Source organism: Somniosus microcephalus, chromosome 12, assembly GCF_052327205.1.
Source record: "Somniosus microcephalus isolate GS21.2 chromosome 12, FLI_Smic_1.0, whole genome shotgun sequence".
In the NCBI taxonomy this organism is placed as follows: Eukaryota; Metazoa; Chordata; class Chondrichthyes; order Squaliformes; family Somniosidae; genus Somniosus; species Somniosus microcephalus.
In genome coordinates this window covers 76933326-76955370 of record NC_140998.1, presented here as the reverse complement: position 1 = coordinate 76955370, position 22045 = coordinate 76933326, and the positions used below count along the sequence as shown (strand labels likewise).

The 22045-nt window shown below is 40.1% G+C and overlaps 1 protein-coding gene across 3 annotated transcripts in view; it reads right to left on the bottom strand.

The window, feature by feature from the left end:
- Positions 1-792: 792 nt before the first annotated feature.
- Positions 793-22045, bottom strand: part of frmd6 (FERM domain containing 6) — a 135153-nt gene continuing 113900 nt past the window's right edge. For all 3 annotated transcript variants that reach the window (XM_086003167.1, XM_086003168.1, XM_086003169.1), the window contains 5 exons: positions 21158-21332; positions 19672-20007; positions 13683-13814; positions 9821-9912; positions 793-5291 (listed from right to left, as the gene is read on the bottom strand). In XM_086003167.1, coding sequence (XP_085859293.1) covers positions 5004-5291; positions 9821-9912; positions 13683-13814; positions 19672-20007; positions 21158-21332 — 1023 coding nt within the window. In that variant the 3' untranslated portion in view covers positions 793-5003. The remainder of the gene's footprint in view (positions 5292-9820; positions 9913-13682; positions 13815-19671; positions 20008-21157; positions 21333-22045) is intronic.

Here is a 22045-nt window from a genome sequence, read left to right as displayed (position 1 = left end):
GCCTGTACAGTTTGCAAAAAAAAATCCACAAGAAAAATTTCCTTAATATGTATCAACTGTGCAGAGGGCATAGACTACACTGAAATGGTAAAAAAAGTCAAGTGGTAAAGACCACTTAATAGTGGGCATTTCTGCTGGTTTTTATTGATAAGGGTGATTGATTTCACGTTCCAAATGTCTCCATATGAGGAACTTCATTGAGAATTTATATCAACCTCTGCAGTTTTAAGTCACTTGACTGGTCAGTAAACAAGGATTGGTTATTACTGTAAATGGTTAACAGGTTGGTCTCATAATTTGTTATATTTGGAAAGACATGGGCTAGTAAGAATTGTGTTACAAAACACCCACTGCATTCTCCCTTACTGAAGCCAATGGAAGAAACACATACAGAGAGATTGCGTGTCAACACAGATAATGGTCAAGTGTTCTATTATAAATTTCTAATGCTGAAGTTTTTAAGGACTCCCTAAGCGCTCAAGTTCTAAAAATTAAAGCAAGCTGCCTTATTTTATGATTTATTTTTCTTCTTTTTTTTCAACCAGTAACAAGTAGGCAGATGGTACAGCCTGAGCCACCGACTTCTCTGCGGCAATCATCCTATTCACTCAGGAGGAGTAACTGAAACAGGGAGAATACAATATGATCTTGCTTCCACATGATGTTCTAATTAAGCCCCTTGTAAGGACTAACCAGCCAATGAAGGGAGATTACAGTGACATAGCCCTGGGACTCACAGACCAGACTTCAGTTACAAGGTTGACTTCTCAAAATGAATACATAGAGCAGTGGTAAATGCAAACATTATTTTTTATTATATTTTGGCATTTGTACCTTGAAGGTACACATCGGACTTCATTTTTCCAAAGTAATTCAATTACAGGTTGCACAATGTTCTCTTATTTTACATATCCTGACAGGAGCTCCTTTCACAGAAAGGATTCTTTACAGTTTGTGCAATTATTATATTAAAGGATATGAAATGTAACAAACAATTTTTAATATGCTGTTGAAAAGTTGGCCATTTTAAAACTAATGCATAAATCCTAGTTTTGGAATAAATAACCAATGCAATCTTTCAGTACAGTTCCAGATGTTGCTGGACATTTGGATAGAGTTACGCCCAAATTCTATAAAGCCAATAAAAAGTATGAACAAAAACAAGACTGAAAACATAACTGAAAGGGAGTTGCATCTTTGTAAGATGAAGCAGTCTGTTTCGCCAAAAAATCCATCTGTGTGCTAAATGTCATAAATCATCTCACAAAAAATGTAAAGATGATGCACCTGGGAACCCATGTAATACAGTGTGTTTCAGTTACCTGTCTTGATGCAGCAATCTATTCCAACTTTAATTAGCTATGGATGATCATAGTTCGAGTCAAAAGTGGGACCCCCTTAATATCACATGAATCCTCAAAGTGTAATGTATTTAACACAGAATCCATTGATTTTTATTTACTTTTTCTCATTAATTGACATGGAATCACAATTTTTTAAAATCTGTTTAGCTGGCAGATTGATTTTGAGTAGCAAACATTAACAGAGAAGTTCTTTGTTTCTGATGGGCAGATTATTTTACTGGTATTTCCCAAAAGTCCCAAGAACCACATGCACAAGGAACCAACTGGAACTAACAACGTAAAATGGCATATCATTACCAGTTTTTTTTAAATGTGCGGTTGAGACAAACCTGACAATCCTGAAAATATAGATTTAAAGGAATATGTTTAAAAGACATTAGCATTGCTGTTTGATAATTGTTGTTAGAGTGTCAGAAGTTTTGATAAATTGGTATCTACCAGTTAACATACAGTTTTGCTAAACTGCCAAAAGTGATGTTTTTAAAAATTCTGCACAAATGATCAGTGGCACATGTCTGGTATGTCAAACACATGAGAGTTAACTTATAATCCACTTCCTCTGCATTTCACTTGATTCTAATTCTCATAACTCTGCCAAATGGAACTATGTCAATACTACAAATTATTCATGCCCTTACAAAAAAAATGTACATATTAAGTACAGACTAATAATGCGTTTCTACTGGGGATTTGCTATAAGCACTAGCTAATGACAACTGTTTAAGCCTGCATTTATGTCCTTTTCTTGAAACTGTTGTTTGATTCTGATACATTCTGCAGACAGGCAGAATTAGTATTTATGGGATTCTCTATACACATGAACCCGCTTTCACTAACATGCATGCTAAAGACTAATGGATAGATCTATCCCTGTGGAAACGCTGGAATTTTATACTAATCCTTGATAGATGTATATGTGGAAATGAAGGCATTTCCAATACTTCAGTTCTTCTCTTCTCTGCCCCACCGCTTTGAAACAGATGGAATTTTAATGCTATCCTAACAGTGCAAACTTGTATTTAATGTAAGACTCCTGCAACTGAAGTCAAACCTGCCTGTCATAACCAGAAATAATGAGGGACAGTGACCAGTACCATAGTGACTTCAGTTACAAGCTTAGACTGTGGATAGCAAACCTCTTGCATTCCTTTCACTAAAAGAACTCTCATACAATTGCTGAGCAATATATCAAATTATATTATTTCAGTAACCTAATCAAAGTTATGTGGAGATTTGACTGTACTTCTGATGGGAGCCTCTGTTTAAAAGGACACTGTTCATTGGCAGATTCTCTGCCACTATTGCCAAGTTGTCATATCATGCATCAGTAATTACAAGAGACATTTTGGAGAATTTAGCAAGTTTGTTTTAAAGTATTAGGTGCATTTTCAGACTGCAGCTGCAGCTTTGATCTAAACATGGATACCTTAAGCAATGTGATACAATATTTAAAAATAATGCCCACTGATAATTGCTCATGAATATAGTTTACTAGTATTCAATCATTAGCTCAGTAACCTTATTAGAAGAGGTTTAAGGTTACACAGGATAAAAAGATGTAGGAGTCTGATGAAAACCCCAAAACTATGCCTATCTGGTCACTGAGCCCAACAGCCTGCAATCAGTGGCTTGCATGATACATGTTACTGGATGCAGAAACAGTGAATTCATTTATCTTTGCTCAATCACAGTAAAAAATGTATCACCGATCCTTTATGAAGTAACACCATTACCCTCAAACTCTGCAGAGATCATAAACACATTTATGTGAGACGAGGAAGAGTAATTCAGAGTTTCCACAGGGCCACCCCATTCACTGACCCAAATACAATTTTTCCTGACAAGTATTAACCCCATTGCAATTATCAGTTTATAATACTGCTTCCATGACTGCTAACGATTGTCATAATACTGCTAAAAATTGCACTGCACTTAACATCTACTTGATTAATATAATTTCATGTAAAAATATCAGTTATATAAAAATACCAATAAAAACATGTTTCATATCAAAAAATATTTTAAGAAACTATTCCAGTTGCAAAAATGCTGATAAATGTTAAAATAGGGCAATTAATAATGTATTGCAAAAGACCATGTATCAGATTGAAAAATTAGCCATTTGGCAACCAAGCTAGTTCGTCTCACAAAGCTAATTTCTTCTAATAGTTAATTTCTGCGTCAGCCACAATGTAAATACCACTCTGTCTTAATGAGACTGAAAAGATTTCCTATAATATATTCCATTAATTCCCTTGTCATCTATTACACACGTAGCATGAGCAAAACCTGATGGATATCAAAGGCTGTTAACATTTCTGCTATCGCATCCTGTTTGTTCTGTAGCTGTGAACCCCTTCATTTATATGGGACATTTTTACATTGTCATTCTTGACGATAATGCCTGAAATAAGCATTTGCCTGACTTGTGCTGTTTTGCATCATATTTACTCTAGAGAACTACTGGAATTTAGACTGAAACCTAGCCACAGTAATCCAAACTGTGGTCATCAATCCAATCTATATGAGGTCAAATAAAACAGAAATGTGAACTAATTTAGAAACATGTGTATTGAGTGATTGTATATAAACAAAAATAACATGTCCTTGAATAGAACCCTTTTGTATTCAAAAATACTCGATGTGTGAATATGTACCTTGGCACACTGGAACTTAGTGAGGCCATCCATGCTACCCGCCAGCTTGTACTTTTATTGAGTCACCAGCAAACTTTGATTCTCTCTGCTTCTCAACTCACGTCACTTGCAGTCATCTGTCCACACATACCGAAAGGCCTCATCCATCTTCACTGTCACTGGAATTTACCAGCTAACTGCAGCAAAATTCAACCTAGCTAACAATCCGACACCTCATCCCCATGTAATGATATATACAGGACAAATAATTTCCCATAGGATCGGTAATTTTCTATTTTGTGTCTTTTATATTATTGGCGCGGGTGAAAGTTGGTGAGTAAAGGAGCATTTCTGATTGTCACTGCATATATATACATCTGACAAACAAGAAAATAAAGGCACCTAAAAAGGTATAGGAGTAAAACTGAACAAGCACAACACTGCAAGGTTCACAGTACCAAGGTCAGGTCTACATCTTAACTGAAACACTTTGAAGAAGTTGATCAACAACATAGTAATGGTGCCTCTAACACAAATGTTAAGAACCCTAAAGTTTTACTAAATAATGATAACATTTTAACTATTTTGTTTGATAAAAAAGATAAGGGTTCTTTAAAAAGATCTGTTTGTGTAATACTGAATTGTAATACTCCAAACACCATGGATTTAATTCTCCACAGAAAAGTCAATGTGCAAAGAATTCTCACTGGCTTGCTGTAGCTGAACGTTCTTTCTTTGACTCTCAAAAATATACATCTTCTTATCATTGTTTTAGACTCCTGTTTAACATATTTCTTTGGCTTCTTATCATCCATTGCTTTGTCAGCTATTTTTGTCCAGAGACGTGAAAGAACCGCAGAATATAAACTGACTGTTCATTGGGCAGCTGAAACAAAAAGACTTTCAGCTTGACAGTGAAGTGTAGGCAATGGCTTTAGAAGGTCATTGTGAATGCAGTAGGCAGCCAGGCTTACAGTACACATCACTAATGCATAGTTAAAACTCAAACCACAAATTCAGGAACAGAGTCATCAGCTGTAAGGTCCAGAGATGAATATTTACTTGTTCGTTTGACTATGAAGGTTTCCTTTGTTGAACTGTACTGCTCTGCCAAGCAGCGGTTACAGCAATTACCTTCCTCATTCAGATTATGAGCACAGCCGAATGTGTAGCTCTGAGCAGTCTCTTGGCAAAGGGTGGCTATTTCCATAAAGTCCTTCTGATAAAGGCGGATATCATCCAAGCTTTGGCTATGCCGATCTGTGGAGGTCTTTGGTTTTCTGCACACAGGCTGTATTTAACAAAGCCAATACATTAGCCACCATTTTCACTCAAAGGACTTCTAAACTCTACACAATCAGCACAATTTGATAAAGTCTCTGTTAACCCATTCCCTGTAAAAAATTTGCAAATAGACTTAAAAAACAGAAAGTAAAAAGTTGACAGGAAACTCTTGATTAGTGTATCCCACAATAGATGTTTGTCAGAAGGGCTTAAAATTTGATTCCACACAATAAAAGTAAATAAAATTGGGTCTTATGGGTAACTCTGAACTTTGGAAACAGATTCTTTCAGGTTGACTTCAAGGTTTTCCATGCTGCAAATATTGATGCTTTGTTCACACAATCAAGCACAATCTATCCAGTCAGATTGATCGAAAGAAGATGAAACATCTGAACAGATTAAATTACCCAGTCTGGATTTTGGATGATACTTTTGGGTCTCAACTCTAACAGTATGATAACTCTCTGCATGTCTTCTGCCACTACTTTATACAATATACATGCCTTAGCTTTAGGTTATTCGTTAAGTTATGTGACTTCTTCTGGACCTGCTGAATGAGTGCAAGTGGTACGGTTGATGAGGGTCCAGCATGCTGAGTGCTGCTCTTTGGGGATACAGATTCTAGTGGGCCTGCTTTGCAACAGTGGCTGTTAGTACATGGAGGGCCATGTTTAGCCTTCACTTGCCTCTATGTACAGAGCATTACAAAAGTGGCATGGTTAGATTGGACCAAAGGCTGCCTCAAGTTTTACTGAGTGGGTTTGCTGCTCAGTGGGACCTCTGACCCGCCCAGTTACAATGGCACTGGGGTCCAAATTGCATAGTCTGAACCCTATTTCAAATTATTCATGAGGTACCAGCCTACTTCTGGCAGGTGCGTATCTGATCTGAGTCAGCTCTGGAGTTAAGATGGTGGTCAGCGGTTTCCCGGAGAGAACAGGGTAGTAAGTCGATTTTCGCTATTTTAACTGCTCACCCATCCCATTTTCACTGGGCGACTTGGGTTAAAATCAAGGCCAGCATCTCAGTTGATCGCATCTGCTACTGCTGCGCAGGTTTTGGTGTCCAAGCTCCAAGATGTTGCCATGACTGGCTTCAACTTGTTTGGAGAATAAGACAACCAGCAGGAAGGGATTCTAAAACTCATAGTTCGAAGCTTGAACAGATAAGTGAGCATAAATAAAGTGATCCCCTCCAGGTGTAGCATGCATGGAATATTGCAGCAACGACTGGTTGGAACTCATGTCAGCGGTAGTTCTGCATCATCATGCAGCTCTGCATAAGCAACAGTAGCTGCTTCTTCCAAAAGTAATAAACTCCTGGGGGGCAGTAATGCAGGTCGATGAGGATTAATCGCAGATATAGGCAGTGGGTCTTCTACAACCACTGCAGCACGGAAGTTATGTACAAAACTATCCACTGTGCTATTCCCTCATCTAGGGAAGCACTTAGTCGTAGGGCACACCTATGTGCAACACTGAAGTTCACAACACACAAGGGGCAAATGAACACAAAAACACATTAGACAAACGCGCATTGGGACGCAAAAATGTAATAAAATTAATTATTTTTTTAACACACCGATATCTTGCAGCTTGGCATTCTTCAGTTGTGCGGAAAAGCGTTATTTTCCAAACAAAAGTGTCTGACTCCTGTGATGCCTGCTATTGGTTCCTGAAAGGTCATCGTGGCATAAAAGTCAAGGGCAATGGTGACCTTCGCTATTGCAAGTAGTGTATAGCAGATGTGTCACTGTGCCTGAGGTACTAACTGTGGGGGGAGCGGGTGGGGGTTGCTTTGGTTGCTACAGGCAGTAAAATTGTAAACACATTTGTTTTGAAAGCCCCAAAATGTTGCTACAGTAGATAGAAATCTGAGAAATTTTCTCCCTGTTTTATTGCAGAAGTCACTGGAATTCAGTTAAAATGACATTCTTTTTCTGGAAAGGTATCCTTCATTGCTTTTTCTTTTTAAAAGCTTGTTATCACCTCAAAAGGAAGTTGCAGGGACACTAGCGGCACACTATGTTACAGCTTGTCATAAACAGAGGGACAACCACTAAATATAAGAAAAGAGTATATATAAATTATATGAAAGTATACTTATACACTCAGGGATATATCTGTTTATACACTGTATGGATAGATCTGTATTTTTGTGTACAAACATGAATGTTTTTCGATGCTTTGGCAACATAAGATGTAACTTGTCATGCCAATAAAGCGATTTGAATTGAATTGAATTGAATTGAATTGAGAGCTTACCTAGAACAGTTGCTGCCTACTTTGCAAAGCAATTGGCAGTTCTTTGGGCTATATATTAGGTTTTCATTTTTAAAACTAATCTAGCTGCAGATGTGGCCACTCCTATTATGAGGTCATTGTGCTACTGAATACATTGTTACATTTTCATCTGTAACTGCTCAACTGACTTGTTTACCAGACAAAAGTGGCCTTTTAAAGCAAGGACATTCAACTTGCTTCACTCGAAAACAATAGAAATTCCTATATTAGTGATTCTGCCATATATTTAAAAACTAAAAATATACTTGCACATGTAACAAGTTATTTTATGCCTTTGACAGAAGCACTCGTCTGCCTTTGGGTGAATTGCAACATAAAACCCTTCTTATGGGTGAAAGATTCTAGATCTGACAGGATTCACCCGAAGCAGGAAATTGCTTTCCCTCTCCAGGTCTGACCTCTGCCTCTGGCTTGTGAATGATTCACTGCTGAAGAAATCAGCTGTGAATCCCATTTCACTCTGGTTGACCCAGAACTTGAATAAGCTTAGTGTTGAAAAGAAGCAGAATAGATGGGAACCAATTATTTGCTTGTTAAAAAAGAACATTATTGTAGCACATGAGCTCTCAGTTACTTGCTTGATGCAGATATTTGATAAACAGTTCAAAGGTTTTAACTGGTAAAATATGTTTGAAAAGATAGCGTAATTTGCCTGATAGGGCATCATATTTTTTTTAATGAATTTTGTCAAGGGTTTCAGATTTGGAAGAACATTTTACTAATCTTTTGTACCTCATATTAGTTTTGTTTCCCCCCTGCTCTTTATGTCAGCCTATTCCCCTATCAAAGTAGGTGATCAATCAGACCCACACCTATACAGGAATCCCTCCCCAACCGCGGGGGATACGTCCCTGAAAACCCCCGTGGTTAGTAAAACCGCGATTGGCAAATTCACTATAAACAAAATAAAAAAGATTAAAAAAGCATATAAATAGCATAAAAATCATGTTTTTTACCTTGTTCCTAAATTAAAAACCGCGGATATGCGAATTTCACTGCCGCGGTTGACAGAAATTGTCGCAGAGTGGAAACCGTGTATACGTGAAATTCGCGTATGGCAAACCCGCGGTTGGGGAGGCATCCCTGTACCTCTCTTGACCCAGCTGCTGTGGACTACACCAGAGATATTCTCTGATTTCTCTCTCTCTGAAGGGAACACCCATCCTCTACTCACTGCTTTTCCTGATGTCATAGCCTGGATCTGCCATTGACTGTATGTGGAGGTCAGCTCCTGTCCTCTCATTCTGTGGCACAGCCGATTAAAGCACTGACCCAATGTGCAAGTACACCAAGCTACATTTTACTTTCAAAGATTGTGAAAAAATATCATATAATGAAGTGGTTTAATTGTGAAATAAAGTGATGAAACCCTCGGGCCTAGGTTTTCTGTTAATCCATTGTAGCAGCAAACACGAGACGAGCAGGCACTTCTGCGTGCCCCCTATGACCCCAGCTGTATTTCTGGAGCCAGAGTCGTTAGCACACAGGCGATGTTCCCCCTGGCCTCCGCTGGGGATTCATACCAGTCTGGCGGTGGAAAGATGCTGCGGCAGGTCCCTGGGGGGGGCCTGGTGCAGTGAAAAAAAAAAGCTGTCACCAGAAATCTGCTTGACTGGAAAAAAACTGAGAGTGAAACTACTGGGGTCTGCAAAGCAGCACTTTGAAGGAGCTTGTACAGGTCCATCTTCAGTATCTACCCTGGGGCTTCCCTCCCCTCTTCTCTGGATGCAGGACACTGGGGGCCTAACAGGCGGCTTTTATGTGCTCCAGCATTCCTACAGAGTAAATGACAGGAAATAGTGCTGAGGCTCCTTTCCCTCGTTACTCCTTTGATTTACATGCACCCGCCCACATATGGAGATTTTAACTCCTGAATCTCAATTGCATGTCCCGACTCAGACTCCTGCCCAAAGCCAGAGGCAATGAGGTTACTGCTGACAGGCTAACACAGTCCCCACCTCCCCTCACCATCTTAGCCCTCCACCCTGCCCTCACCATTTCCACTGGTCTGGGGCTGTGGGAGGGTGGGGAGTCTGGGAGGCAGGGGGTTAAAATCAGCTGATTATAGAATCGAAAACTGCTCTGTGGCTTATTGGTTAGTTCACCAATTCTACATTAACAAATTGAGTTGCAAAGAAATATTCTTTAATATAGGAAAACATGTACCTGTTAAACAGATCCAACCAAGTGCATTCAGAACAAAGTATAATTTTATTAATGGCTTTGAACTCACCTGTGGTAATGAATCTATGCTTTGACCATAAAGTCTCACCACTGTTTCAGAAGAACTAGATGTAGAAGAACTCAGCTCCCGCACTATCAGTCCTGCATCAAATGAAACAGATACTATTAAAGTACTGCAGAATCCTTTACAAACACAGGATGAGGTGGAGTCCAAGGAATTATTGCTTCATCTTCCACTGAATAGAGTGCCACCAGCATTAGAAATTGTTGGAAAAATAATGGCGAATTAACAAGACCCGCCAATATTAGTTCATAAAAAATCCAGCAATTTATGGCAAACAAGAGACACCCCATGAGTTCCGATTCTCACAAATTGCTGGACGATTTGTGCCAATCCGCCGCTAGCCTCAACAAAACCGAAATATCAGCAACCTCGCCGTGAGCGTCTCCATTGAAATTAATTCTATGTCATGAAATTGCTGGATTTATGCTGTGAATGTGAATTAATCTCACTGCTGCCATTTAGGGCTGGTAATTCATGTTGTAAGGACCCTGTTAATGATGTGATTTATGGTCCTGACCTGAAACTCAACCTTGGAGGCCCAGAAAGGGAACAAATGAAGCTGTGGAGTCTCACTCCAGCAGGTAGTGAATTGGTCCTGGAGGATTTTTTTTAAAATTGAATCCATCTTGCCGGTATTTTTGTGCCAGTCTTGCAATCCACACTCCCGCTGGTGTTGGAGGGCAATAATATTCAGGATGCAAAACTGTTTTGACACTCAGAAATGTGAATTAGACAGGTTTCTTTCAAAGAATAATGTTGGGGTACAGTACATGTGTAAGAATGTTTGTACATTTCATACAGTTACCCTGCCAATCACTCATTATTAACTTCTCAAGGACCAATACAACAATTTCCAAACACAACTGGGTTACAATCTCCTCTTCTTAACATAAGAAGCATAAGAAATAAGAGCAGGAGTAGGCCATTTGGCCCTTCAAGCCTGCTCTGCCATTCAATAAGATCATGGCTGATCTTCTACCTCAACTCCACTTTCCTGCACTATTCCCATATCCCTTGATTCCCTTAATATTCAAAAATCTATCGATCTCTGGCTTGAATATACTCAATGACTGAGCCTCCACAGCCCTCTGGGGCAGAAAATTCCAAAGGTTCACCACCCTCTGAGTGAAGACATTTCTCCTCATCTCAGTCCTAAATGGCCGACCCCTTATTCTGAGATTGTGACCTCTGGTTCTAGACTCCCCAGCTAGGGGAAACATCCTCCCTGCATCTACCCTGTCAAGCCCTGTAAGAATTTTGTATGTTTCAATGAGATCACCTCTCATTCTTCTAAACTCTAGAGAATATAGGCCTACTCTACTCAATCTCTCCTCATAGGACAATCCCCCCATCCCAGGAACCATTCTGGTGAACTTTCGTTGCACTCCCTCTATGGCAAGTATATCCTTCCTTAGGTAAGGAGACCAAAACTGTACACAATACTCCAGGTGTGGTCTCACCAGGGCCCTATATCATTGCAGTAAAACGTCTTTACTCTTATACTCAAATCCTCTTGTAATAAAGGCCAACATACCATTTGCTTTCCTAATTGCTTGCTTGTACCTGCATGTTAACTTTCAGCGATTCGTGTACAAGGACACCCGGGTCCCTCTGAACACCAACATTTCCCAATCTCTCACCATTTAAAAAATACTCTGCTTTTCTAGTGGATGTGCTTCACATTTCTCCACATTATATTCCATTTGCCATGTTCTTGCCCACTCTTCTGCTTGTTCTTTTTAATTTTTGTCTTATTTTTCCTGTCTGTCTCTTTTCTCTCACACTCTTTCTTCCCCTCTCTATTTCTCTTTCTGTATTTAATTTAACTGGAATTCACCCTATTTCCTTCTCCTTCGTTTGCTCTGTTTCTTTCTCTACCCTTTTGCTTCATTGGATAAGGAGATAGACCGTTGGGCACGACGTTCATGAGGTCCCAGATGTGACATTGATATTGCGGCGCCAACATCAATGTGCATTTCCAGCAATTTGCATCGTAAATATAGTGCGATCTAAAGGGCGAGGAAAAAAGACCAATTCACCTCACTCGCCGTGAGATGCATCATTCCAGCAATTTTCTGGGCCATTATGTTACTCTGTGGACCAAAGACTAGTTCATTTCCTATATGTTATTTGTTGGTGTATGTGTGTGTCAAATTGTAAAGGAAGTATTTGTTTATACACAATTTCTGAAATCCAGAATCACCATAAAGAGATTTTTTAAAAACTTGCATTTATATCTGGCCTGATCACCTTAAAATATCCCAAAGCACTTTATATAACAAATCATTTTAAAATGCAATAACTCTATGTGGGCAAATCCAGCAGTGTTGCCACAAACAGCAATGAGATAAATGACCAGTTAATCTATTTGTTATTTTGGTGGCATTTGTTAAAGGAAGAATCGCTTGCTAAGAAACTAGGAGAACTCCTTGTTCTCGAATAGTGCCATGGAGTTTTAACATCCACCTCAACCACACAATAGACGGGACCTTGGCTTAATGTTTTATCCTAAGGATGGATTGGCACTGATTAATCTTACGTCAGTAACACACTATCACAGAAATGGTCTTATACCAATTTTGCACCAACAGAAGTGCTCAAAATAAAATGGTATCGACAAGAGTATTAAAAACACTTTTTGCTTGAGTGATGCATTTTTTAATAATCTCTATGTTTCATTGTCATCTGAAAAAGCAGAACTCAGCAAATAAAAATCTTATGAGAAACGGCATTTGCTGTTTTTTGGAAGGTTCATGCAAAATCGTCATCTGTTTTCAGTTGCTTTCTACTCTAGTGGATACATTTAGCACAAACAATAGTACCATACAGTAGTCTGAAGAAAACAGGGACTGCAAGTCTCTGGACCGAACGTGATTAGCTCTCTAGCGTGGGAGGCTGCATTACCCAGGCAGGCTTCCTATTAACTGAGATTGTCTAAAACTGATCTAAAGTTCAAGGGATTGATTATCTTTTTTCACTGTATAACTAGGGTAGACTACTCCAAAGATACAATTTGAGGAAAATCCGGCCCACTGAGGCTATACAAAACAAAAGTCTAGAATTTCTTGGTGGGCTCCTGTGTCACTGGAAGTGCGGTGGCTGGGACACCCACCTGCCAGTCTGCCCTGATGCAGACCCCACCTCAATTCCCAGGGATGGGGTCATTAGCATAAAGGGAGCAGGAATCCATGTCACTTATGGCACCTCCTGGGTATCCACCCCACAGTGACACCTTGCCATCCTGTTGGTGGTGGTGGTGGTGGGGGGCGGCAGGTGGTGGTAGGGCAGGCCATTCTGGCCAAAGAGCAACATATTTGCAAGTATCCTTCAGCTGCAACTTTCCGAAGAGAAATTGATTGCTCCGAGATTATTTCTACACTGGAAAATTGGTATTGTGGATTCCAATGACACCTCCTGCACAGTAGTGTATGTTGGCTGTACGATAGGTGGAACTGGCAGGATTTTCAGTGGGGAGCATTATCCTGCCAGTTCCCCCTCTTATGGTGATGTTAAGACAGAGGGGATGTGGCCGGAAGAAGGACCTGCACCCCACCACCCCCAACCCTGTTGGAATCTGTATCAGGGCCAGAAAGGAGCAGGTACCTAGTAGAACCTGGTTCTGCCCAAATTTTCTGAGGAATTTCAGACCTGATGTTTTTAGCATAAAACAATTTTCATTTTAAATGACAGTAAAGTGACTGAAGATTCTCAGATTAACTTGTGCTTGTTTTTAGTGCAGTATTCAAACACATGACTAAATTACTTGTCCTCAAGTGTCTATACTATATGGTGAGATTTTCTGCATTGGTTCAAAAACCCTGGCAGGAATTCTCCCATGACTGCTCACCAGCATGTCCGTTCAGCTGCCGTGACATCAGCATCTCCTCTGTGATGTGAATACACATGTCGGGACTGACCTCTGGGGCCAGTTCATGCACTTGCTCCAAGTCCTTGGGATCATCAACCAGCATTTCTATTTCTAGGACAAAAACAATACACTTAGCTCTAGCACATTTTCGGAGCCTCATTTTGCAACTTTACAATTTCTGTGGAATTGGGAGATTGAGTAGTATTTTCCCAACCAAGTTGACTCAGTCCTGTACTAAAAATAATTACAGTCAGCCTCTTAAATTCCAGACAAGTCAATCTGAAAATGACAAATCCAAGCTTGGTGGAAATAAATGATCTACATTCACCTGAAGTAATATTATCCAAGGATTTTGCATATTACAGTATTGGGGTTGGTTCATTTATTTATTACATTAACCCTCCTATGTGATTGTTCACAAGCACTCTAATTTTCCCTCCCTCTTTCCCTCATGGTGACTGCCTGGCCAAGAAGAACAAGCCATGTATGGAATTGTAGCTGTAAATCCTTCAACTCTTTGCCAACAACCCCATGGTGTTGGGTGTTAATATGTTATTAGCAGTTTTATGCTACTGGTGGTCAGCATTTTATCTTTGTAAACAGTCATATTCTGATGCAACAGTACATATAATGTGGTAATTTTAATTTTCAAATAGCATTCAACCATTTCTTCAAATATTATATGAACTAACAACTGCTAAAGATATTACAAAAGGCTCGATGCAGTCCCTGAATGATTTGGAGTATGTTTGGAAATTATAACTTTCATTCATCTGGGGTCTTCAGCCTTGAAAAGACTTGTCTCAGAGATGATCTCATAGGGGTATATCATATATTTCATGAGATAAAGTTAACCTACAGCTATATTTTCAAATATGCCGAGCCAACAGGACAAGAGGATTATGAAGTTAAGGACAAATGAAAGGAAGTATTTCTTTGCACAGAGGATGATCAATTGAGAGAATGGGTTACCATGTAGGATGATTGAAGCCTGAACACTTTTAAATTAGCTAGATGATAGGAAGATGATAGGATTGGTATTCTGGAAATATAAGATCAAATTGGTCGAAGAGACTTTTTCATCTGAACCTATCTTGTGAGTCATGTCCATTTTGGTAAAGAAGCCCTCTACAGTTCTCTATATGTTTGTATTCTTATTCTACATTTTTCTCTATAGTGCATCCCAATACTGTACTATGAAATGGCATGGACAGTTTTCCAAAGGTTTCTACTTTTAAGGATTTTATAACTTTGCTGAGCACCCTTCTGTACAATAATATAGTTTTCATTATGTTCATTACAAAATGAACACACCGTATTTCCTGTAAAAATGCACTGCAAATAGAAACATGCTTGATATGTTCTGTAAAGTCCAGACAATGTTTTTCTGGTGTGCATGGCAACAAATAATGTCAACATCTCAGAAACTAAACGATCTAGTTCTTCCAAGTTTAACTATCAATCAGTCTGAAAGAGAGGCTTAATAAGAGGTATTTTATTGAAAAATGTAGGGGAAGGCCCAAGGTCCAAAGTGCAGGACACGACCAAGGTTTAAAAAGAGTAGGAGAGAAGTTGAGGTAAGTCAAGGGATACTGGTCAGGTAACAGCAAGATTCAGTTTTAAAAAGCGAAAGGGAAGAAATTTATAGGAAGCCTGATTTTAACATGACCAAATCACTGTTAACAAGGTGGTAATGGTCTCAAAATGGGGTTGGTAGGCTTGCCTGTGAAGATTCTACAGCATCCTCAGCTAGAACCCTGACCAACCCGCCGGGGATAATGAAGCGTGCATTATGGCATCAATAATCCATGGCTGTTCTCTCAGCAACAACAACAGCTTGCATTTATATACCACCTTTAAAATAGGAAAAAGTCCCAAGGGGCTTCACAGAAGCGCAATCAGACAAAAAATGACTCTGAGCCACAGAAGGAGATGTTAGGAGGGGGTGGCTAAACACTTGATCAAAGCGTTAGGCTTTAAGGAGGGTCTTACAGGGAGGAGAGAGAGATGGAGAGGCAGAAAGATTTAGGGAGTGAATTCCAGAGATTGGAGCCTAAATGGTTGAAGGCATAGCCAACAATGGTGGGGTGAAGGGAATGGGGGATGCATCAGAGGTCAAAGTTGGAAGAATGCAGGCCTCTCAAAGAGTTGTAGGGCTGAAGGAGGTTACAGAGATAGGTCATGAAGAGATCCGAACACTAGGATGAGAATTTTAGTTTGGAAGAGTTGAGGGACTGGGAGCCAATGTAGGCCAGCAAGCACAGCGATGATGGGTGAGTAGGATTTGGTATAGGTTAGGATGTGGGCAGTGGCGTTTTGGATGAGCTGAAGTTTATGGAGGGTGGAGGATGTGAGGCCAGCCAGGAGAACAATGGAATAGTCAAACAAGCCCTCCTATTCTTTCCCTTCCTGACTCGGCACCCATTTTCCCTGCAGCTATTTGTGAAGTACCTCGGAATGTTCTTCACGTTAAAGGCACTATATAAATGTAAGTTGTATATAAAAATTCATTTAAAAACACAGTATGAAAATTCAGTTCATAGCTTTCAGCCCAATTCTGTAACTTCTGATTTTTTTTTCTGCCAACACGTAATGTTTTCAAGAACCTTTTTGGCAATTGCTCATTGCCTTTTTGTCCTTATAACTCCATTAGAAATAAAGATGAAGGAACTTGCTTTTATTTAGTGCCTTTCATGACCTCAGGACATCCCAAAACACTTCACAGCCTATTAAGTACTTTTGAATTGGAGTCACTGCGGTAATGTAGGGAAATGCAGCAGCCGATTAGCGCACTGCAATGTTCCACAAACAGCAATGAGATAAATGACCAGATAATCTGTTTAGTGATGGTTGATGGATAAATGTTGGCCAGGACACCAGGACAACTCCCTTGACACTAATCGAAGTAGAACAATAGTGGCATGTGATCTTTTACGTCCACCTGAGAGGGTAGACAGACCTCAGCTTACTGTCTCAACCGAAAGATGGCACCTCTGCCAGTTCAACACTCCCTCAATACTGCACTGAAGAGTCAGCCTAGATTATGTGTTCAACTCTCTAGATTCAACCTTCTGACTCAGAGGGAAGGGTGTTAGCACTGAACTAGGGCTGACACATTAGTGCCACAATGGGTTACCCAAAGAGAATCCCTTTATAACAACAGAAAATGCTGGAAAAACTCAGCAGGCCAGGCAACATCCGTGGAGAGAGAAATAGAGTCAACGTTTCAGGTCGAAACCCTTCGTCAGGACTGAAAAAGCACAGGAAATGAAACAGATTAAAAGGCCAGTTTGGGGGCTGGGAAATGGGGATGAGAGAACAAAAGAGAGGTGAAGAGACATTAAGAGGTATTCAAAATGAGACGAGATGGTGATAGGACTAGTGGAGAGACAAAAGACGGCTCTAGATTAGGTGTGAAATCCCCTTATAATTGAGTTCTTTTAAAGGTAGAGGAAGACCAACAGATGGATACCAGATGGGTTAGGCCAATGTATTCTGTGCCCAACGGCCAGTACCCTCACACCCACATGTATACACAGACCTCACTTTGACTGATAATTAGTGTATGCAGAGGCTCCAATTCCCAAGGGAAGCCATGACTGCACACCTGATGGCACAAATATGATATTTGAAGTCCTGACTAAAATTAATGCCCAGTATTTTGGATTTTAAGTAGTACTACATTTTAGGGTGATCAACAGCCAGCATAAGCTTGATTGGTCATAACAAGGCGCCGTCAACTGTATCTACAGGCTCTGGAACACTTACCTGGCAATGATTATGGGGAAGTGTCTTCGCAATCTCAAGGTAAACAGAGAGCCAGATACAAAGCTGTGCCATTTGCTGCAAGGACAACTGCAGCTAACATGCACAATAAGGCTGGCACAGCAGCAGCAACACTGTGCGACGTGACCCCATTCTGACCTATCTCGGAGTGAAGCTGGACCTCACACTAACCTTCACAACCACTTGAAGAAGGTAGCTGCCCAGATGAAGACAAGGGTCAATCTGGTCCAGAAACTGGCAAGCACAAGCTGGGGAGCATCAGCATCAGCCCTACGACATCAGCGATGGCCCTTGTATACTCCGTAGCCGAATACTGTGCACCGACCGGTATGGACCAGAAGTAGCCAGACTCAACTTGTTGATGTCCAATGGAACACTGCAAAGCGGTGCATCACTGGAACCCTCAAGTCGACCCCAACACCCTGGCTGCCCGTGCTGTCACACATCGCTCCCCATCCATTCGCCGCGATGCCGCAACCCTCCAGGAAATCCAGCAAATTGTGGCAAACGAACATCTCCCCATCCACCAGGATCTCAACAATGCCCCTCACCACCACTTGGAGTCACGCAAGCCCGTTTGGACCCACGCGCTTAACCTTCGACAACGCAACTTCAACCCTGATGATGCTCGGAAAGCCGAATGGAGTTCACAAGAAGTCACAAACACCTCGTGAAAGACCCAACACGGAAGATCCCTGGCTTCGATCTTCTGTGAAGCTTATGGGCAACCCTAAACCGCATCCACACAAACCATGGCAGATGCGGATACTTGATGCACAAATGGAGAATTAAAAACTCTCCAGTGTGCGACTGTGGCCACCCAGAACAGACCATGGAACATATAACGACTCAATGCCCGATTCACAAATACGAAGGAGGCATTACAGTGATATGCTTTGTTATTCCTGACACAATTAATTGGCTTAACCACCTAAATGCAAAATTATAGTTGTTGCTCTACATCTACATCAGCCATACAAAGTAGTAGTAGTCGTAACAGGAACAGTCAGATAAGCCCTCACACCTGCCTCTACCTTTTCCAAGACACGCTGCACTGCTGAACTACAGGGATGATGCCCTACAGTTGCAAACAGAACCACCCTCCTTGCAATCACCTAAAGCAGCACCACCTTTGCTTCATCAGCCTTCAAGCAGAGGGTTGGAAACTAGGTAGCTCTGCTATTTGCCTGTTGACTCTGTTTGATGCCTCCACTTTGGGTTTCCTTTCACTTTCCCACTCCAGTCTTGGCCAAATATTGGGATGAAATGCCTTTGAAACCTATCCAAAAGCTTGAAGATCTTTTGGCCCCTGATTCTGACACTTCCCATTAGGTGTCCACATCCTTTTACATTTCACATTTGGTCTCACCATTAAGCTGTCTCCCTGCACGCATCTAAAGCTGTACTTGAAGCTATGAATAATGGTAATAATGAACTGACCATTGAAAAATATATGCAATCAGCACACTACACTTCTGGTCAGCTTTATAGAAGATTCTATCTATTTGTGAGTACACTGTACCAGTAGTGGAAAGTCTATCCTACTATGTTTTGAGAACAATTGTTTATACCACACAAGTATGTTACAAAATGTTTACAAATTTATTCTTTAAAAAAATGAATTGTTTCAAAAAATAGTAAATCAGAAATTGTACTCGATGGGAAGCAGTCCTCAAGGTCAAATCTATTAATGTCACCTCTGACCCTCCACCACACCCATGATATCCAATGGAAGGATATACTTAAGGCTGATTCCAGCAATGGCCTTTCAGACCCTACCCCCACTTCCTCGAGTATTGAAAACATTTCAGGGAAAACATCTGCAGATCAGTCTTGATCAGTAAAGTCACTCGTCCCACAGTTTGTTCAAAGAGTAATGAAGCAAAAGAATTGTCCTTTCTCAGAAAACACTTCCATTGAGATGCGCTCTGTAAGCAGAACAGAATATGTCACAACACTCTTGTCATGTAAGAATCTTACAAAAGGCAAAATGTTTGAAATTCTTATCTCTTCCATTCTCAGAACCAAAATGCTTGGCATGCAAACGAAGCCTTTCTGTCGGTTGTCTTATTCTAGTTGTTAATCATTTTTTTTGTAGTGATTTTGTTAGGTTTTATGACAGTAATAACAAGTAAATGAAGCGGATGCAATGTCAGCTTGCAGCACTATCCAGTTGGATTACCATCATCCTGTGAGTCATCCTCTATTCTGTCTTTTCCACCACTCTCAACGCCCGAGGTGTGTGAGCTGCCATGGCTGGTCATTGAGTTGCAGGATTTGAGTTTCCTATGAAGGATGTTTCCAGTGAAACTGTCCTCTGGTCCAAGGTCCCTGTGTTTGGTGTCTGCCTCGATGCCTGAAGTGTGGGAGCTGCTGTGGCTGGCTGTGGAGTGCCTGGAGAGACGTTTATGCTTCATGCTGCCTGCGCTGCTGCCACTGGCTCGGGATCGCTTCTCTAACTGCTCAATATCCAATTCCATGGTATCACTGATGTAAGATTCTCTGTACTGTTTTTTTTCTTTGGTGAAAAAAAAGATTCATTACTAATTTTGGAGTGTTTAATTGGAAAACATTCATTAAATAAAATACAATTTACTGACATATATTCCCTATAAAAGTCCAAGCACCATGTACTGTATCCAGGTGGTACACTATTAAGCTGATTTTTAAATGCTAGATTATATAGACAATCTGGGAGCCATTACACAGCTGTAATCCAATTGACGTATTCAGATGGTGCGGTTTATAACACTAACTTTTCCAAAAGACTGTTGAGCAAAATCTGCTAAAAGCTAATGAAAAAATACCCCTTATTTAGCTGACGGACAGTATTGATGCAGCCTGCAAAGTTAATTATATGCATATGCTTAGATTGCACAATCAAATTTTAGCTCATTATCACAGCTCTGAGCAAAAACATCAACTTGAGCCTTTTGGGAAAGGTTAAGGTCTTCAAGTAAAAAAATTAATCAAGGCATTAAAATATGCAAAAGACAATTCAATGGTCAAATTTAATCTTGTTCTTGAAAAATATGTCATTTAAAAAAAATTTGGGACATCAGAAATGTCAGTTACTGAGGGGAAAAAACATAGGATGAAAATCATTTTTGGAAAGCATTTTGGAAGAATTGTGGGAACCTGGTGGCCAGGTTGCGCAGTCAGAGTGATGACTTTACATAAGTTATTTCCATTATAAATATGGAAATAAGAATTTATAATGAAAAAATGTGACACCAGAAGTGTGATAGGAAGTCAAGTGGCACCACCAGGAAATGAATGCAGATGTAAGATTTTAATACATTATATAAAGATATGTCCCAAAATTTCTCTCAATTTTATTAATTACTTCCTACTCTAATATTTAATCAAACTTTCAAATATAATGTCACGGGCTTTGCTGTGCTATTTGAAATATGTTGACATGCAGATATTTCCAGTTAAGTGGCCCAAGTCACTGCATGGCTCTCATGAGACCACAAAACATAGCATTGTGGCTCTGAGGAAGAATGACATGCCATCCATCACACTTCCCCTGGCAGAACTGAAGAAACAATGAGAGCTGCTCAGCAACTATGGTGCAAATGTAACACTTAATTTCAGTGGAAATTCAGAATCCAATATATTACACTGATACTGCTACCCCTAAAATATCCGGATTTAAAAAATACCTTCATTCTCTTCCAGTTTCCTGACCTGTCGTAGGACTGGCTGCAGGTTCATGTAGAGACGATGGCTGTTACTGAGTAGCTGGAGCAGGTGCCTGGAGCGCATGGGACAGCCAGTGTAGTAAATGAGTTTTCTAGCTGAAGGCAGACCATCAGGCAGGATCTCAAACTTCTTCCCCTATAAACAAAGGGCAAAATCTGTGCAATCATTGATGGAAAGCGTTTTGGAAGAATTGTGGGAACCCTGTGGCCAAGTTGCGCAGTCAGAGTGATGACTTTACATAAGTTATTTCCATTATAAATAAATAAACTTGGGCCTGCAGATTCTGCATAATTTGTGAGGAATTATATGGCAATTTAAGACTAGAAGTGTATGGTAACTGAAAAGGTTTCCAAAGAGAGTTCTTATAATTCAACCATTATTACAGAACCAAAAAGAATATAGCAGATTTTTACACAATGCTGAGACATACACCTGTAAAACGGAAATACTGTGTAAGTGATTATATAGGACTACTTCATTTGGCAAAGTTCTATATTTAGAAATAGATTAATTTACAGCAACAAAGCCTTGTCTGGCAAGATTTCACTAAGCCTCAAAGACTTAGCAGTAAAATGTCGCAGTAACATCTATTGTGCTTGCAAATGCTTTGGTTTACTTCAGATGCAGTTTCTTCAGTGGACAATTCATCAGCCAACTTCATATCAATTTAAAATAAGCCTTTTCCATCAATTTTGAACATGTTATCAAAATACTTTCAGAATGGTTGCATGACGTATTGGTATGTCAACATCCTCCCCTATACATTCGTGGCCATTATTTCTCATGTATGAAGTTCCTGATCTCAGCCATTTTCTCAAGGAGGTGCAGAGCAGAGGCCAGGTGCTTCC